This window comes from Artemia franciscana, chromosome 6 (assembly GCF_032884065.1).
Source record: "Artemia franciscana chromosome 6, ASM3288406v1, whole genome shotgun sequence".
NCBI classification, from domain to species: Eukaryota; Metazoa; Arthropoda; class Branchiopoda; order Anostraca; family Artemiidae; genus Artemia; species Artemia franciscana.
The window spans coordinates 13,958,491-13,979,285 of record NC_088868.1 but is presented as its reverse complement, the minus strand read 5'-3'; the positions used below and the strand labels follow the sequence as shown (position 1 = coordinate 13,979,285).

General features: G+C 36.1%; 1 protein-coding gene across 1 annotated transcript in view; it reads right to left on the bottom strand.

Annotated features, from left to right (window-relative positions):
• Positions 1-18,310, bottom strand: part of LOC136028078 (WW domain-containing adapter protein with coiled-coil-like) — a 35,797-nt gene extending 17,487 nt beyond the window's left edge. Inside the window, exons 1-3 of the mRNA XM_065705686.1 lie at positions 18,085-18,310; positions 12,478-12,552; positions 3,502-3,683 (exon numbers count right to left, since the gene is read on the bottom strand). Coding sequence (XP_065561758.1) covers positions 3,502-3,683; positions 12,478-12,552; positions 18,085-18,262 — 435 coding nt within the window. The 5' untranslated portion in view covers positions 18,263-18,310. The remainder of the gene's footprint in view (positions 1-3,501; positions 3,684-12,477; positions 12,553-18,084) is intronic.
• Positions 18,311-20,795: the final 2,485 nt, after the last annotated feature.

Below are 20,795 nucleotides of genomic sequence, written 5' to 3'. Positions count from 1 at the left end.
GGAGGGAATGGAAGGAAAATGGAAAGGATCGGAGGGAAAGGAAGGATCTAGGAGCCAAAGGAAGTAATTTTCAACAAAATTTTCCTTTATTATCCCTAGACAGAACAGCCAAGCTTAGCCAAAAAGAAGGATACAAATTCCTTTTTTCCAGGTTTTTATAAGCAAGAATTATGATTTATTTACACTTCCACATTAATCATTAGAAAAATGATCTCTTACTCAGAAATGCTCAGATAACTATAAGTACTAATAAAGTGAGTTGCAACACACGACATAAGTCACAATTATGATTTTTCCTACTGTTCTGGTCAATTTTAAGTACAATTTTTTTTAACTTTGTTCCATACGCACTACCCCAACTTGAGTTATATCCAGGGCACAGGATTTTGGGTTTGGAAATGTTTAGAGATTGCATGCAGCTGAGCGATTCTGAAAAAAAGTTAGCTTTTTCATAATCTTTTCGAAAAATTTAATTTGTCCGTGTCATTGTAATCAATTTTAGATATTGTGTCTCATTCTTCCTCTTCAGAACAAAGGGTATATAAAACTGATAAGAGAGGTGACTCAAATCCATATCTGGGAAAAAACAGTAACACCGCCTTTTTTTTCCCGCAAAATCATAAAGATTACCAAAAAAAAACATAATTATATCAGCCCTATTAATTTTGGTTTTTCTTTTTTACTTTGCTTTACACTGGACCAAAGATAAAATAACTAATTTTGTAAAAAATGCTAAAAGGTATATTTGTGTTAATTCTTTTTCACTAGCCTATGTTCTGCATACCAACCTGAAATAAAAAAAGTTCAGATGATTTTACAAAAACATTCAAATATAGAGAGTGCTTTAGATCCATTTTAGTGAATTTACTTAAATAATAATTTCAGAAACGTCCTTTTTAGCGATGTCACTGTCTATTAAAATTCTACAAAACGAATATACAAGATTTTTTTTAGGTAATGCAGCAAGATTAAACATGATTTACATTAATAAACCAACGTTTTCAAAATTAAAAACATATCACAGAACTAAAAATTAGATGTACATGCTTCATAGTTTAATGGTAATGACTGTTACATAATTCGTGATCTTTCTTAGTCCAAATTTAGACCTGACAACCTAATTCAGGGTATCTAAAGGATATCATTCTTTCGTATTTTTTCTCCCTTTGTAAACAGCGTCCCAGGACCCATAGTAGCTAGAAATTAAAAAAGTGTTTCGATAGAAATTGCCAAATACAAAATAATTCAGATTCGATGTCGATCAGGAACGGTAACTATCATCTAGGTCGTACTTAGTAAAAAGTAATTACGAAAAAATATTTCGGGAATTTTACGACCAATGCCATCTGTTTAATTTCTATTCTCTACATGAAAAAAATGTTAGCGACCACTGTCCTAAAGTTACTACTAATAACTAATAAGATAAATAAATGCTACTAAGTATCAAGTTTAATGCAACTAAAGCGTCTTTCCATAATCAGAAATTGTTAATGCCTAGTATATGAGGTCATTGGTAGTTAAGTTTCCATGAAAAAAGAATAAGATTATTGAATTTGATTTTATTGGCAGTAGTTGCTTCAAAATCCCAGACAAATTATTTGCCCAGCGTTTTTACAAAACTAAATAAAAACGTGTTATGGGTGTACAGGTTGTCAAAAAGGAGAAATTTAAGAATGACTGCTTTGTCAAGAATGACAAAGGTTGGAATGTGCGCGCACGCGTGCAGCGAGACTATGATCCAATAATACTGACTATAATGTGAACTACTTGTAGTATTGAAGCTCTTCTCAGTGTTGCCATATTGGCTTATCTTCCACCAGACTGGCTTATTTTTAATAATGACTGGCGGGAAAAATTTTTGAGTTTAAACGACGGCTTACCTTAGCTAATTTTATTGTAATTTGGCTTAAATTTTCTGGCTTATTTACTGCTGTTGCTACTATGACAACTGATACGACTACTACTTCTACTGAGATCAAGGATATTTCATTCGGTAAAATTTCTGGGAACACTATGTTCATGCTCCTACAACTACTACTGCTGCAACTTCTGCTCCATTATTGTTATTGCTATGATGACTAATACTGCAGCTAAGGGTAGAAAGTTAAAACTTTCAGGGGATGTTTATGGGATTTTTAATAAATAAAAAAACAACATCTGTACAAGCAGCTTATCAAAAGGCCACATCAGTAGTCTCCCAGGAATAGTCTAGGGTATTAAAATGAAACCTTTAGGACATATTAAGGAGGATGTTCAACTAGACAAAATTAAAATGTGCATACTATTACAACTACTATGACGACTACTTCTAGTACTACTGATTCTAAGGGCATAACAATCAAAATTTCAGGGAATGTTGAGAGGATAGTGAGCTAAATTGAAACAAACTATGCGGATGTAGGTTATTAAAAGGCCATAACAGCTCTGTCTCAGGAACAGCTTAGAGCATTAAGTTGAAATTTTCAGTGCATGTTAAGGGGGACTTTGAACTAACCAAAAGTTAACACATATGTGCACCCCTACTACTTCTACTACACCTACTAACACCGCTATTAAGGCTAAGTGTATTGAGGAGACATTTTGAGATAATGTTGGGAGGTACAGTAAATTGAATGGAAACACCCTATATGTATTCAGGCTGACAAATGGTCGGACCACCAGTGTATACAGAATATCTAAGAGTATTAGGTTGAAACTTTCAGAGCATGCTGAGGGATATGTTGAGCTAATACAAAAAAAAACACTATGTGCATATTACTGCTACTACTGCTACTAGAACTAATATTACTAAGGCTTATGGAACTTTCAGGGACTGTTAAGGGGGATGTTCGGCTAAATCAAAATATAGCGTAAGTGCATCCAGGTTGTCAAAATACGATAGATACAATATCCTGGGACCGGTATTAAGTTTTATCTTTCAAAATGTGTAAAAATTAATTAAACAATATTATGTTTGTCCATATTTTCAAAAGGACGCGTGTTATTAAAAATTGTTCACATTGTTTTCCAACATACAAACAGTAAGCCAAACTTATAGAAGAAAAACGAAAAGTTTAAAAATATCATTTCTTTTCCAACGAAAAAGACAGTGTCAAAAACTTTCAACAAAATCCACGAAATAAGTTTTTCAAAGAAAAGCAAACAGCTACATTAAACCAAACATGAACATACATAAAGTCAAATAATTTTCCAAATGTAGAACTAACAAAAATAACCATCAATAAATAAATGAAACCCAAAACGAACAAATCTTGCAATAAATAACCGAGCAAACTCAAAACAAGCCGAGACTAAGATGAGTGGGGCTGAGACCCCCCCCCCCCCATGTCTTGTGAAGACCAGAACAGAATTTCTGCTACAATAAAAAAGAAGATAGTTTTGGAACATTTCCATGCTTATAATTTTTAAATATATCAATATGGCCTTCAAGAAGATTATATAAGAAACTTGATATAAAAGAACAGTAAAAATTTGAGGTTGAGAAATTAGATGGAAATAAACCTGAAGGGGGTAAGAAGGTATTCTTTGAGACCCCAAAGTGATCCCAGCCGTCTGAGATGACAACTTAGGCAATCCACTTGACGCCAGACTATCATGGATTTCCAGCCTCGGCCGTTTTTCAGATGTCTCTGATGTTGGTGTACTGTCACCTGGGGACATTTCCATTTCAACAGTACTATGGTCTGAAACAAAAAGAACAACATATAAATTGAAACCTCTTAATTATTAACAGTCAGAAGTGTATGAAGATACAAAAAAGAAACTAGTTCAAGAAAAATAATTACTTAGTCTATATAAAGCATCCAATCCAAAACAAAAGGAATTACAAGAATAACCATGCTTTTTATATAGTATTTTTTTTTTATCTATATTTATAGAGGAAAAATCCAACATGGAAGCTATGGGAAGTGATGTTAAAAAAAACAATTTCTTATCCTTTGATTTCTAAAATGTGTTGTAGCACAATTCAAAATGTTCCAAGTAATTTGATAGCAGTTTTGACGATATCTCCAGATATTTGCTAATTATTTGCAGTACTTTTCTATCTCTACTCTCAACAAAGCGATTGAATTAGCTATTAAACTATAAACCTATTGCTATCAAATAGGCATGCAGGACAAATTCTTTTTTTTTTTTTTTTAATAGAAGGTCAGGGAATTCAATTTTGTCCGTCTTTTCTAAAGAATTTTTAGTAATATTTGAAACAGCTAAAAATGAATATTAAGTTATAAGATAATACGAATAGTTGTGAAAAACCTCTAGTGTCAGAAAAAACGAAATTGACAAAACGTCACCTACTCGGGCCGCTAAATATTCAATATCCTTACGTTTTTACAGTAAGATTCACAGTGCCTTTAATTACTCGATGGTATACTGCAAGCCTACGCATTTAGATGGTTGCTTGCTGCATGGGTAGTAAGCCCAGCAAAGAGACCCGAATTATTCAGAGACAACGCTGCTCCACAAAGGATGTCTAATGACAGTATACTTATCATCAGAAATCACAATTAAAGCCTGTACCTTAGCCTTTTTAATAAACCCCGGCAGCAATTAATAATAGTATCTAAAATCCTTTAATTTGCAGTCAATATCAAAGAGCAAAAGAAACTGATAAGAAAGAAATCTTTATCAATGGGTCTCATTAGCACTGATAACTCTTACTGAAACTTGATAGTGCAGTGTTGCCAAGCAGAAAAAGGAAAATTCAAAGCATAATTAATTTTAACTATTAAAATTTCGATTTCAATTAAAAGTCTTAGTACATTTGGATACAACTTGAAATTTGCCGAGAACAGATAGATTCATTTGTTCATTTTTATTTATTATTATATTATATATAATTTATAATAATCATTTACATGATATATATTATAATCACTTACATACTATATAAGATATAATAAAAGATCTAAGGCCAAACTGGCCTAACATAACAAAATAAAGAAGAAAATTTTGGAAAAAAGAACTGGTCTCGGCAGGTAGGAAGAAAAATGAGAATTAAACAAAATTTTTGCTAAGTACGAATATCTTATTTCGTTTTGTTGGAATGAAATATGTCCCCAGTTGACAGTACACTAACGTCGGAAACATATGAAATACGAAATAAAAAGCAATATCGAAAAAGGCACTTGCAGCTTCCAGAAGACAAAGTTTTGTTTGTTTTACAAACAAAACTAAATGAAAAATTAAGAAAATCTGCAAGCAAAGAAGAATAAAAGGAAAACAATCTCACCAATAAGTCATTGTATATACTTAGTTTGATAGATTTCTTCATATTCATCTTTAACTTTATATTTTACTCCTTTTTTATGAAGTTTCGTTTTAAACTCTTTCTTCTCCACGTTGAAGACACCTTGTTTGGTAAAGACAAAACGTTCCTGTAATTATTCTGTTTTTTTTCCATATGGCAATAGACCCGTTCTTGTTTAATTTTTTTTTTATTTGTTTAATATCACAGTTAGAACTAGGCTAAGTCCAAAAATATCTTCGTTCTTCGGGCAGAAATATTTCTTTCAGTTTCGACTCAATGTATATTTTAAACTTTTTTGCATGCAGACCAACGATCCACGTAGCACAGGTACCGATCTCCTGATTCTCTGCCCTCGCTTGTATGTGCTTAGCGCACATGGGGACATGTCATCCGGCCCTTCTCGTATTTGCCCCAGAGATTTCTCCAGGTACCCGTTTGGAGCTGGGTTGGCTCTGGCTGAGCTTGTAGAGTCAAATCGTTGACCCCCACCCCAAACCTTCAGTGACATCAGGGCTTGAACACTTCCCCCGAAGGACATATGATTACAAGTCCAGTGTTCCAACCACTCGGTTAGGGCGGCAAAATGTAGAGAAAATGTTAAAAAAAGAAAAAAATAAGCGAAGCAAATGTGGGATATTTTCGCTGATGTGTCTATAATTAGCTTTATGATTTTTGCTGACGAATTCTAGATAATGTCGTTTGTTTTAATTTCAATGACGAACTTGAGTGTCTACTCGTCTCCCCCATACCGTTTCACCAAGATGTTTAACCCTTATTTTCTTTGTCGAACATTCACGAGGTATTTTTAGAGCTTTGAACAAATGCCTTGACAAAAAAAAAAAAAAAAAAAAGTTCCATGCTACAAATCTCATTAATTTAAAATCCTGCAAGCTTCAATCAAAATCAGGATTCCAATTCGTCAGGGCTTTTGCAAAAATCCAGGTTTTCAGTGACAATTTAACTTTTTTGCATGCTAATAAAACATAAATTAATAACCCCCCTTTTTCATCTTCAGTTGATTTGGGCTTCAAAAAAAAAAAAAAAAAAAAAAAAAAAAAAAAAAAAAAAAAAAAAAAAAGAAAGAAAGAAAAATGACAGGACTAGATTTAATAATCCGAACCGGCGGTGATGATCTTTTTTATTTATTTTCAGTTGATGTTGGCTTTAATAACAGGATTAAAATTAAAAAAAAATAATAGTGACATTTACAACCATTAAATAGAAATTAAACACAATGGTTCCCATATGGGAACCATATTGAATCTGGATATAATCTCATTATACAGTAAGACTCAATCGTGATTCCCTATGGACTTCTCTTAATCAACCTTGAACTTGGATGTTCTGAGTGAAAATTCCCTTGGGAACTTTGATTAAGAATTAACCTGAGTGATTTCCCTAGAGTCATTTAGTATCCGATTGTTTTGATCTATTTACTATTGACATTTTTGCAATTTGAACTTGGTGTACTCAGTAGCGATATTTATTATGGATCCGGAGCAGTGTGGTATCTGTTTAAAAAGAATTACAAGCAAAACAGGCGGCGTGCAGTGTATCAAATGTAATAAATGGTCTCATTTTAGTTGTGGAAAAACTAAATACTCTAATGACTTGAAGAAGACCTTTGTGTGCGTAATTTGTACACAAAAAGATTCCCCTAAGACCTTTACTCTGAAAAAAACTGAGATCGAAAAATAATAGTCCGAAACAGCAAAGTAACAACGATAAAATCCAGGATCAACTTAAAAAGAACACTATCTTCCCAGTAGAAAACTTGTCATCTAAATCTCCAGGCATTCCTGGCGGTGCACTGAGAATTATGGATACTATAGAAAATATCACCGAGGAAAGAATCGATACTATAGAAAATATCACCGAGGAAAGAAATGACTACTCAGGTCCTGATCTGAGCTGCCTCTTATGTGACGAACCGACAAAAGACAGCCCTTCGTTTGATTGTCACCTTTGCTTACACCGCATGCATGCGGCCTGCGCTGCAATTGATGCAGACATAGTTCTTGCTCTGCAGAAACCCTCGGGACGTTTCTTTCTTTTTACCTGTGAGAAGTGCTTAAACCAGGGTAATATAACCAGCTCTAGAGTTCTCAGTAATAATGTATCTGTTCAATGCAGTAGCTTTCTTACTAGTCAAACAACACAAACCGACCTAGAGTATTCTCAGTCTCCGCATACAGAAGAAGAGGGTGTTACAACAGATCATATTCCTGAACGACGTGTCTGCAGATTTCACATAAGGCGAGGCTGTAGAAAGGCGGAGAATTGCACGTTTCTCCATATTTGCTTGGATTATTTCAAAGGCATCTGCCGTGATGAGTGTTGTATTCTGCCTCACAGATCTCTGTGTAAAAAATTTGCTCATGGCCTTTGTTTCATGAACTGTTGTCCTAATGTGCATCTCACTTCCCCCAGAAGGAAAAAGCTACGTTCCAATACTGAATTGCGAAGTTCAAAAAACGGGGAGCGAAAAATTCCACCTCTGTTAAAACATGGTTGCCAAACACAACAGTTTACAGTCCCACTTATGAGTTTGAAGCTCAAACCACCTGTCTTAAATCAGCCAATGCAGATCCCTCCCCCCTCATACCAACCACTCCTCGTGAAAACTTGGAGAAACTGGCAAGAACCAACATCTGCCAGCCTTCCGACAATATATCCAGTACTAACAACCAACCAATTTGGAATTCCAAAGAAATCAAAGATTCACCCACCCCTCAAACCATGTCTTCCGAGTATCCCAACTTGGAACCGATTCAATGTGTTGGCAAGGAGATTCGAGACCGCAGTGTAAAGCCCCCATTTCATCCCTATATATTTCCGAAAATACTATTATCAAATGTCCGGTCACTTATGAACAAATTAGAAGAGGTTGAACTTTGCTTGAAGAATGAACTGGTTGATATTGCTTGTATCTGTGAATCATGGTCCGCGACTGAAGATGTTGTAGCATTTGAAGGATATGATACCTATTTCAAACCTAGAATGACACCCAATGATATTTCAGTAACACATGGTGGTGGTGTTGGTATTATTTGTCGATCGTCTATAAGAAATCGAGTTCTCACTTTCAGTAATATACCAAATAAGCATGGTTTTGAAGTATTATGGTTGTGGTGCAGGCCTAAGAAGCTTCCCAAGGAAGTGGCATCACTGGTGATATGTGTTGTTTACTATCCGCCCCGTGGCCCCTATCGTAAAGACCTTGTGAATTACTTACAGAATTGCACTGACAATGTACGATCTTTGTACCCTAATGCTGGTATCATAATGTGTGGTGACTTTAATGACTTAGATGCCAAATGGCTAAGTAGTTCACTATCACTTAAGCAGGTTGTGAATGTGCCCACAAGAGGTAACCGTATGTTGGATCTCATTTTTAGCAACTGTCCTGAATATTATAATACTCCAGTTACATTACCCCCATTAGGTTTGAGTGATCACTTGTGTGTTGCTTGGACACCCAATCATTTTATCCCAAATCGACAAATAAATAGTGTGGTGTACAGGCCTTTCTCACCTGAACTAGTAAATCTCTACAAGAATTGGCTCACAGATCGTGACTGGCGTGATATTCTCTCATTGTCTGACGGTGACAAAATGGCAAGTTTATTCTGTAAGGAACTATTCGAAAAATACTGTGAAATTTTCCCACCAAAAAAAATATATGTGAAATCTAATGATAAACCATGGATTACTCAAGAGATTCGGAATCTGATAAAAGTGAGGAACGAATTGCATTTAACTGGATCCGTAAAAGATTTCAAAAGAGTAAGAAATTTAATTGTATATAAAATAAGATGTTCTCGTAAGCAGTATGGGTCTAAAATAATAAGCAAAATATATAAATCCAACCCAAGGAAGTTCCATGACTTAGTTCAGAACATTATCGGGAAAAAAGTAAGCAGAGTTGAAGTGAGAGATGTCAATGGTAAACCCCTGTTACCTAGTGAAATTAATAACTTTTTTGCATCTGTTTGTAAAATTCATCCGCAACTAAGAACATTACCACCGAATGATTCAGTTTCAAATATCCCTATACTAGAGATTTGTTCAGTTGCTAAAAAGTTAAAGGCACTTGATTCTCGTAAATCTAGTTATCCTAGTGAGATACCAATTAAATTGATTATTGAGTGTGCTGATCTTTTATCTACTCCTTTAACGGCAATTTTTAACCAGTGTTTTATTGATGGTGTTTTCCCATGTATTTTTAAACAGGCATATGTAACGCCAATCCCCAAATGCAAGGCACCTAAAGATATAACCGAGATGAGGCCGATTTCGAAAACTCCAGCTCTCTCAAAAGTATTTGAAAGTTTTATTTTTGATTGTTTATTTGAGGACATAAATGATAATATTGATCCCCAACAATTTGGATTTAGATCCGGGCATAGTACTGTTCATTATTTGGTTGCATTATTGGATACTATCCTTAAGCACTTAGAGAATAATGGGGCCTATGTTGAAGCATTATTTGCAGACATAGTTAAGGCTTTTGATAGTCTTGATCATAATGTAGTTGTGGAAGAAGCAAAGGCTATGGGTGCCCGTCCATTTGTTGTACGAATGCTAGCTAGTTTTCTTTTTGAAAGATCTCAGTGTGTCCAACTTCCTGATCATGAGCCATCTGAATTTGTAAATATTTTTTGTGGTTCGCCACAAGGGACTAAATTAGGCCCGCTTTCTTTTCTTATTGTTTTTAACCGTATTTTAACAACAATACGTGAGCGTTTTAAATTTGCTGATGATTTAACTGTTTTATCACTGCGACTAAGCCCTCCGACTACTGAACAGTCTGACTTGATCAAAATCTATCATGATCTAAAAGCTGAATTAGGAAAGGTAAAACTGGCGGTCAGTGAAACTAAGAGCTCTTATATGACATTTTCCTTCCTAAAGGGTAAGAACCACTCTTCTCATAATTCCATACTGCCAACAAAGAAAACTGTTAAAATACTTGGGATTCTTTTGGACGATGATTTAAGATGGAATTCGCACGTTGACTATCTGACTAAAAAAGGCGCCTCGCTTTTACATTCATTTTCCAACCTAAAAAGATTTGGTACACCAACTGAGGTTTTAAAGTCTGTATACTGCAGCTATGTTTGACCTTCTCTTGAGTATGCATGCCCTGCTTGGCATCCGGGATTGACAAAAGATCAAACAGATAGACTTGAGACAATACAAAAAAGAGCTTTAAAAATTATACTTGGACAAAACTACTCAACTTACGAAGATGCCCTGAAACAACTCAATTTGGACTCACTTGATAGTCGTAGACATGGCTTAACATATAGATTTGGACTAAATTGTTTAAATTCCCCAGCACATTGTCGTCTACTACCCAACTTTGCGAGCCCCCCGACTGGAGGACCAGTTACTAGACTTCAACAAATAAAAAACAATTGTCCACAGTTACTGACTTGCTCAGCATATAGTACTGAGAGATATCGCAAATCATTTGTTCCATATTTTACCCGTCATTTTAATAATATTGACGCGACTAATATTTAATGTTTGATTAATATATTGTTTGTTTAAATTTTCCTGTGAGTGTTTTTGAAGGTATAAATTATTTTTGTCATGACATGCTAATGCTAGCTCCGGCTATTGTAGTGAATAAATATATTCTATTCTATTCTATCTCTCTGACCCCTACCCCAAAACATTTTGGTCCTAAATGAAACCCGACTCTGATGATAATAACTATAAGAAAAAAAAAATCCATGGTAAAAAAAAGTAGCACCGTGTTATGTAAATCAATTATCCATAAAAAAGAAATAAAATAGTATCAGATTAGAAAGCCTGAGGAATGACAATCTTTATTAAGGAGTACTAAACAAAATTTGACAAAGAATGTAGGACTTTTCGTCACATAGCTGCTAATAATAGTAACTAAGTTTGATAGATAGGTAGAAACATATCCTTGAAATAGATACGACTAGATCAGATAATATATTTATAGATGTGAATGGTACAGAAGCAAAGCCTTGTGTTAAGTTGAAATATCTTGGCCTTCCTATTGGAAAAAATCTGAAGAAAACTAGGCTATTGATGCTAGAAAGTATGGAAACAAAAATCCGTCGTGCATATGGTACAATTGTTAGTTCTCAGTTTGATTTGAATAGAGCCCATCTTGCGAGAATTTACAATAGTGCCGTCCTGCCACATATTCTGTATTATTACCGTTTTACCCTATATTTAGTGAATCTGACCATCTTAGGATGAAACGTGTTTTCTTCAAATTTGCTAAGTTTCTGTTGCGAGTTCCTCCGTGGACCCGCAACTCCTATTTGATGAAAAAATATAGCTTGTCTGACCCGTGTGCTAAGTTAGCTGAGCTGAATGTACACATGTGCAATAAGCAAACCGGCCATGAATGGCAAAATGTTGTTTTTGACGTGGAATTATTTTTGTTTGTATTTTAGAATGTAATTACGATATGCTGTTTCTTTCTTCTTTTTTTCCTTTTTTTTTCAATGTACTCCATCACTTCATTATTTTGTATGATGGGTTATAAATAAATATATACATACATACAAAACCATGTGACATTATATTTGACCTGACAAATCGAAGGCTAAATCCTGTGAGTATTTCAAATTCTTAATTTCAGATACTCTTTTGGAGTTATATACAGAACACATTGGAACGTATTTCGAAATGTAAATAAAACCTACTACAAATTTAAGGATCGAATCACACATAAAATTTTAAACGCTTTAGGCCACGCAGTATTGCAGCAATTAACGTAGTTGGTTCTTTGATATTAGAATTGATCTTCTCTTAAACTTGCTCGCTTCTACCCATTTCACCTCAAGTTTTATTTTCAATCGAATTAATTCAGGCATAGCAACACAAACCAAGTATCCGAGAAAAAATTTTACTTGAAAAATAAGGGGACCCTGATTCTGCATATTTCATAATGCACAAATATAAACACTTGCACACGGGGGGGGGGGGGCTTCCTGACCTTTCCCAGAAACCTCGTCGTAGTAAAATAAAAAATGTGGCTCAAAATGCGATCGATCTGGAGGGAGGGGACCCCCTCCCTCCAAAAAACCTGATCTTCCTAGGGGGATTAATCGCCCTCCCCTCTAAGGATCAGATCTCTATTCCTCCTACCCCATAATATCCCGTGGTAAATTCATATCTTGTCAAATTTTACTTGCCCCCTCAATATGTGAAATGAAATAAAAAAATAAACTTACCTGAAGAGGATCTTTTAATTCCATTACTTTTGGAGCCAGGTGTTCCCGAATAATTGGAATGTCTATCAGTCTGAACTGAAATAAAAGAACACATAATTAGACATATTTGAAAAGGATAAATATGTTAAAACAAATAACACTTAATAAATACAGGATTTTTGAAATTAACTGACCGAATATAGGAAATAGACTACACTCGTCAACTAAAAAAAATAAAAAATAAAACAAACCCTTGTTAACTTAGCAAAACAAAAAAAAAAAAAAAAAAAAAAAAAAAAAAAAAAAAAAAAAAAAAAAAAAAAAAAAAAAAAAAAAAAACCGACCAACAGAACATGCACATGAATTTGTCATTTTCGACAATTTGTTCCTTAATTGAAAAGATTAAAATGTTTTCATAGAAAGCAACTTCAATAGCCACTAAATCCATTTAATTTGGCTACATTTTCCGTTAAAGACTACAAGGCGACACTTATTAATCTCTTCTTTTCGGGGGGGGGGGGGCTCTCCTCATAAAAATTGATGACCTAATCTACTTTGAACCAGTGGCGTAATTCCGTCACATTCCTGGGGGTGGGGGCAAAGTTGGAGCCAATTAACCCAAATCAAGTGAAAATGACAGTAAAAACTGAAAAATGAGCCATTTAGTACCATGAAAGTACTATACAGGTACTTTATAGTAATATAAAGGTGAAATATATACTAAAAACAAGAGCCAAGAGCTCATATGGCACTCGTGACGAAATCGAAACCTAAAATTAGACTCGGTACTAGAGTTATCGACTTTGCTGCTCGTCTAGAAGCACTGAACTCACCAAAGCACTGCAAACCTCCCCTCCTCCCAACTCCCCCAAAGAAATCGGATCTGGCCCGGTTATGTCAATCACGTACCTAGAACTTGGGCTTACTCTTCCCATCAAGTTTCATACCCATCTCCCCACTCTAAGCGTTATCCAAGATTTCCGCTTCCCCCCTCCACCCCCCAATGTCCCCGGATCCGATCTGGATTGAAAATTGAGCATTTGAGACATGAGATCTTTCTATATATCAAGTTTCATTACGATCTAATCACGCATTCCGAAGACAAACATGCATCAATTTTCACGATTTTCCCTCCCTCCAGTCCCCCCCAGATGGTCAAATCGGGGAAACAACTGTCATCAAGTCAACTTATGCAGGTCCCTGACATCCCGACCAATTTTCAGTGTCCTAGCAAGTCCAGAAGCACCAAACTCGCCAAAGCACTGGAAATCCCCCTCCCCCAGCTCCCCCAAAGAGAGCGGATACGGGCCGGTTATTTCAATCACGTATCTAGGACTCGTGCTTATTCTTCCCACCAAGTTTCATCCCAATCTCTCAACTCTCAGCGTTTTCCAAGATTTCCGGTTTTCCCCTCCAATTCCCCCCAAAGTCACCGTATCCAGTCGGGATTGAAAATAAGAGCTCTAAGACACGAGGTCCTTCTAAATATCGAATTTCATTAAGATCCGATCACCCGTTCGAAAGTTAAAAATACCTCATTTTTATTTAATTTTCCGAATTAACCGTCCCACTACTCCCCCCAGATGGTTGAATCGGGGAAGCGACTATTTCTTATTTAATCTGGTCTTGTCCCTGATACTCCTACCAACTTTCAGCGATCGCTACATCAATCACATATCTAGTTTCAGATCTTATTCATGTAAAATTGAATTCGTCCAAGATTCGAACGCGGTAGTCACTCACCCAGAGTGAGAATCATACCACTAGACCATTGAGACACATATAACAACAACAATCATTTGTTTAATGGCAAATAAAAATTCTTCTTAACTATCTCGTTCGCTCACTCTCCCCCCCCCCAGATGGTCGAATCGGGGAAGCGACTATTTCTAATCTAATCTGGTCCCTGATACGCCTGCCAACTTTCATCGTCCTAGCTTATCTGGAAGTGCCCGAACTAGCAAAACCGGGACCGACAGACCGACAAACAGAAACTGCGATCGCTATATGTCAATTGGTAAATACCAAGTGCCATAAAAACTGGTTCGTCTCTGTTGATGCTTAAATTATGCAGACTTATCTTAGTTCTGACAAGATTTTTGAAGAAACTAAATTTATCTGGAGGGGGGGCGAACTCGGGTCTGGTGGGGGGAAACTAAACCGAGGTGTAAGAGGGGCAGTTGTCCCCCTGCCCAATAGAAAATTACACCCCTGCTTTGTACCTTGAAAAAAAAGAGTATCACTTATAAATGACAAAAGTACTAACAATTAAGAAGCATTAAGGAATGTGTTCTTTTTTAACGGTGTTTCCTATTATAGTTTTCTGCAATCCGACATTTTTCTTCTATGTAAGACGATAATTTTGATATCATTTGTTAGCTGAGATGCCTTTATCTAACAAGCAAATAAAATTTTCAAATCCTCTTCAATTTTTTGACAAACTGAAAAATATGATGAAGATTGGCTAGAAATCAATCATTGAAAAGCAAGTTTAGAAGATTCTCTAAGAAAAACTGCAGAATACCACAATTATAAATAATTTACATATAGTAGTATCTACACAGTTATACCCAAACAGGGGGTTGTTTTCCTATTTGGCACACAATCTCTTTTGCTATCAATAAGCACTATCTGGCAAAGCAGAGGATGTGGGGACTAGATTTTCGTGCGTGAGGCTCTGCCCAAAAATGACACCTGGAAAATATTGTGTTGACCCTCTGCTGCAGATTGGGAACTACAGATTGGAGGTCTAGAAGGAAAAATTTATGCAAAATTGTGAATCGATGAATGATGTTGAAATCACAGACGTTTTATCCCTGGAAGGCATAAGTGAGAACTCTAATGTGAAACTTAACGGTGATACATCTAGGTTGATGCTTGTAAAAAGACAAACTAATAGCTACAAACCCTTGGAGGTAAGACTGCAGAGACCCCAAAACTATCAGTAATGTCTACTAAAATCACGCCTGGAGAGAGGCAATCCCACTGACATATGAAGTGCCAAAACATGGCCCAATCCTTGAAGAGCAATCTGGGGTAACATGAAACAGCCTCTTCTGGTACTGTTCTGAGAATCAAGTGTCACTTGTTGCAGATAACTGGCGAGTGAGTATCCTTGACTTTAGATGGATGATTGTTGCCTCCACTTAAGAAGGATCAGGTTGACCTCAAGGGGGAAATAATGGTTGACAGCACTTAGGAAGGCTCATTTACAAAGAGAATAAAAGGGGAAAGACATGTCCTATTTCAATGTAACACGCCCAATGGGTACAGTACCAATAGTCCAGCAGACTAGACTTGACTATAGGGGGAATGCGCATAAAAAAGAGATTCATGGAAAAAAAAGAGAAAAAAGCCTAGGTTACCTGACCATAAAAACGAGCATTGCAGATGCTGTTTGCACTAATCCCAATTAGGAATCATCTCCTTGAATCATATGACCATATCGCTAAGTTACTTGATGCAGGGGTGCCTACTGACATGATTCTTCTTGAAATTTCTATAGCTTTTGACAAAGTTTTTGTCAAAAGCGACTTGCAATCAAATTACATGCTGTCAAGTTTGAAGAGAAGTCCCTGCTCTGGATCCTTGATGTTCTTTATGTGCGATCTGTATGCGTTCGGTTATTTGATGAATCTGGCAGCTGCATTCTTCCTTCGTCAAAGCATGTTTTGAGTAGAGTTCCTCAGAGTAGGGTTTTGGGTCCTACACTTTTTAATATCTTCATCAATGATGCTCCTTCCACTATCAGCAGTAAACTAACGCTCTACGCTGAAGACCTGAAGCTCATTGGACCAGCCTTGTCCTGTGAAGATCATAACCTTCTACAAAATAATCTTGGTCCGCTTGATCAATGAACTGAGAAAAGGCTTTTTAAATTTAATCTTGTCAAGTGCCATTTCATTCACCTTGAGAAAAATAAGCCCTTGTCGATCTTATTGTCTCTCAGGTCACCCACTTTCCTCTGTAAATACTGAGCAGGATCTTGGAATCACTATTGATAATGAATTAAAATTCAGCATTCATGCTAAGAAGTCTGCTGCTGATTCTAATTCAACCATGGGACTGATTAAGCGTACTTTTCCACTCATTCCCCAAAGTCATCCGTCTTCTTTATAAAGGACTTGAGCGCCCTGAGCTTGAAGTTGGAATGTCTCTAGACTACCCTTATTTTTAAAAAGACATAAAAGTATTTGGAGATGTGCAGAGACGTACCACCAAAGTGATATCTGGCATGAAGGAACTTCCTACCCAGCAAGACTAGCAAAGCTGAACCTACCAACTCTTGTATACAAGAGAAATAGTGATGATGGGATTTTAACCTATAAGTTAATGAGGGCAAAAACACTCCCTGCCCTATTTTTCCCACTGTTAGTCCTAACTCAAGAACTAGAGATCATCAGCTGAAACTAGTTGAGCAGCCTACCCTATTCAGAGTCCGCGCTCAATGCTTTTCTTCAAAAATCATCAACACTTGGAACAAACTCTCTGAAAAAACTAATACTGCTGAATCTGTGGACAACTTTAAACGAAGGCTGGATGCTGAGTGGTCCGCAAGAGAGTGTAAACTCAACTGGGAAGCTATGGATTAGTACAGTGCACCCAGTCACTAAAAAATCCGGAATTCGACTCAAATCGTCAACTCTGGAGCTCTACATGGAGAAATCCTTGGATTGCTCCAAGCTGAAATTTAAGGTAATAGAACAATGTCTAGCCAAGATAAGACACCAGCTGGTGGTGTAAACTAAACACTAAGCTGGAGGACAGAGTTAGGCAGTAATACTGAGAACTAAAATATTAGTCTCTTTATCACAGGTTGGACGTGAAGGTCTTTATGGTGTGAACCTTGACTAAGTGTTGTGAGTCTGCCAATAGTAATAATAATATGTAATATCACAACTCTGACTCAGAAAATGGATAGATCTTAAATTTGTGAATCCAACAACAAAAATACCTTGTCTTTTGAGTGCAAGTTACAGCTGTGGACTTGTCAGAAAGTCACATTGCCCTCCAGAGATACATGCCCTTACATACAAACAGCAGGCACTCTGAAGGAAGTATCATAGAAAAAAAAATCTTCAAGTATCATGGGATAAGATATCAGGGAAACATGGAACTTAGAACTTGGGAAGACGAAAAATTTCCAGTTTTCATAAGAATCGTCCCCCAACTATGGATGCATGTGGGTTTGGTCATGACTTCCCTAAAATGTTAATTAAGAGGACAGAAGTATTTCGACTTAACCTTTTAAGCTTAATAAAACAGAATAACACATTGACCACTAAGAGATGTGCCAAAACAAGATCAAGCCTGAACTTATCCCGTAAAGAAAAAACAGTAGGGATATCATACATCTATCTCTATCCTTGCTTTTGTCATGATTCATTTGTCTTTCCTGCTTGCCCACCTCTTTCTTCTCCCATTCTAGCCATTTTCTTGGTTTCTCCCACTGAGATACTTCTATTTTAGCATTATAAAACTAAAATGTTAATTAACAAGAAAGAAGTTTCTTGACATAAACCTTTTAAACTTAATAAAACAGAAAACACACTGACCACCAAGAGATGTGCCAAGACATGATTGAAACTACACTTATCCAGTAAAGAGAAAACAAGAGGGAAATCATACCTCTATCTCTATCCTTGCTCTTGTCATGATTCCTTTGTCTTTCCTGCCTGTCCACCTCTTTCTTCTCCCATTCTAGCCATTCTCTTGGTTTTTCCCACTGAGATACTTCTGTTTTAGCATTATAAAAGTATTTCTTCCCTGAGCTAGATATATGTTCAGTCCAGTCTCCAATTCTCATCTAGGATTTTTCAACAGTCAAAATTTTGATTAAAGATAAACCGACACTATCTAAAAGAAGAAAAAGTAATCAATACTTTTTACAGATAATTTATTTCTTCATGTGTGCATGCAGCCAAAATATGTTTTGAATCAGAAATATAATGATTTTTTTCTTCCTTTAGAGGAAAAACCCTTGCACAAAAACACGCAAGGCATGAACATTAAGCTGACTTCCAGGGATCATCCAAATTCTAAAAATCTGTCTGGCAGCAGTGGACTGAAGGGAATTAACTGGAGGAATTTTGAGGCACTTTTTAAAACATGACAAATAAATTTCCCTTTCTAAACTTGGTTTCATTTCTTGTTTGATGCATCTTGTGTTAAAAACTAGTACCAGGTAACCCAACTTCATTCAACAGCTTGATCCATACAATTTTATTCAAATAGTCTTGCATATTCACCAGTATGACTTACCAGCAGTAACTTTTCCTTTTCTTGAGGCTATTTGGTTGTAACATTGGTTCAGCTTGGTCTGATCCTTAAAGAGCTGGGGAAAGGGAGGGGGTCAATCAATTACTCTAAGGAGAGCCAAAATTGTCAAAAAGCAAGATTCTATATCACTACAGTTAATATTTTCCAAAGGAAGTCTCTAGAGCTTATCTCAGCGACGAAAGGAGGATTCCTCCCTCCCTTTCTAAACTTGGTTTCATTTCTTATAAAGCACAGCAAGTGATAAAAATGCTGACAAAACCTAGGCAGTTGCTAAAATGTCGCAAAGACAATTACGCTCTATGAATTATGAGCATATAGGATGTATGTACTGTAAACTATTACCTGGTATTGGCCCCAAAGCCAATATTCGACCCACGAACAAGCTCGAGCCAATAAGATGCAGAACGAAGCGATTCAACAATTATTCTATTCAGTTTTATACAAGTGTCATTAATCATGCTTAGTTTTTAAGGAGGTCTCTAGAGCTTATCTCAGCGACGAAAGGAGGATTCCTCCCTCCCACTACATACAGGCATGTGTTATAATATACTGGTAGTACCTCTAACCTTATTCAATTTTAACTAACATTTATTCAAGGTGACAAAGCAATGAGAAATCAAGAAATCACATGGTTGAATATACTAATAATAACCTAATACTTTGATTGAATGTATTTGTTTTAATTGTTTAAGTGAGTGTGATTAATTAATCAATCAAATTGCTTCAAACTTTGTCTCACCCATGGCAAATCCATGCACCCCAATCATTATGTTTTTTGTTTTCTCCAGTGACACAGAATTTGTTTTTCAAATCCTTGAATCTTTTGGATTTGCAAATTTTTGAGTTGCATTGAGCAAAAGTGGCGAGCCATGCGCATGCCTTAATTCTTAGGCTGGAATTTAGTTATAAATAACTAAATTAACACTGTCTTGAGCATTTTGGATTTGGGTGAATTACTATTATTCTGGATTTTTGAGTATTGCTAATATTGTGTTATGGCAAGCAAACACAAACATATTAGCCCAATAAAGGGTGTGGACAAGTGTGCAGCATGCAAAGACAATCTGAATGTAAGCTCTAATGCTATGAATTATGATTCATGTGAGCAATGGTTGTGTGCAGATAGCCTTGATCTTTCAGAATCTAAACATATTATATTCGCAAATATGACTCGTTGCAGGGGCTGTGAGTGGAAATGCTCAATGTGCAAGGGCAACCCAAAGAGTAGTGCAGATGCTTCTGAAATAGCAAAAATTGTGGACAGTAGCCTAAAGAAGTCACTGAGTGGCCTTTACAGCACAGTTAAGAACCTAGATTTGGAAAGCAAAGAAGCAGCTACGGACTCTTTTTTCAGTTTAAAAGCCGAACTAAAAGCTGAAATAGACACTAACTTTACAAGCCTTGAGGGAAAAGTGACAGAAAAGAAGATTAAACATAGTTGTCTTTAGAGTTGTTACCCAAACTGATGATGCCCAGTTAGTCTCTGAATACCTAGCTGGTAATTACAAGCTACCTAGTGTATCTCAAATGCCCTTCATCTAATGAATCCTATTGCTACTGGAACCTCAAACACTTTATACCCAGTATCAATTATGCTCTCTGTTCTCAACATCATGCCCAGGAAATTGATCCTCCAGAAATCATTTGAGACTAAAAGGGAAAGTACTATTCAGAAATGATGCATAAAAAGTGACCATGAAGAAAGATAGAAATAGTATGAAGAACTGTACAGAAGACGAGCAGGTAAAGAAATTAATTTGATGATATAGGCAACAAGACTGACCCAAAACAACTCAAAAGCCTGCAGACTCCCCTGGGTTGCAGATAATGGAGATGAATGAAAAAATTGCTGCTTGCAAAAACCATATAAATAGTAATATTTATAGAATAGTGTAAACACGTCAAATGTAAGCACTAAGTTTACAGCAGATGATGATAAGTTGTTCGCCAGTGCCATGAAGTGTTTTTAGCAGAAAATCTTCAAATGGTTTTTCTTTCCAATCTTGTCAGTCACAGCTAAGTGGTATTAAAAATGCCTATACTGAGCATAAATATAGGCT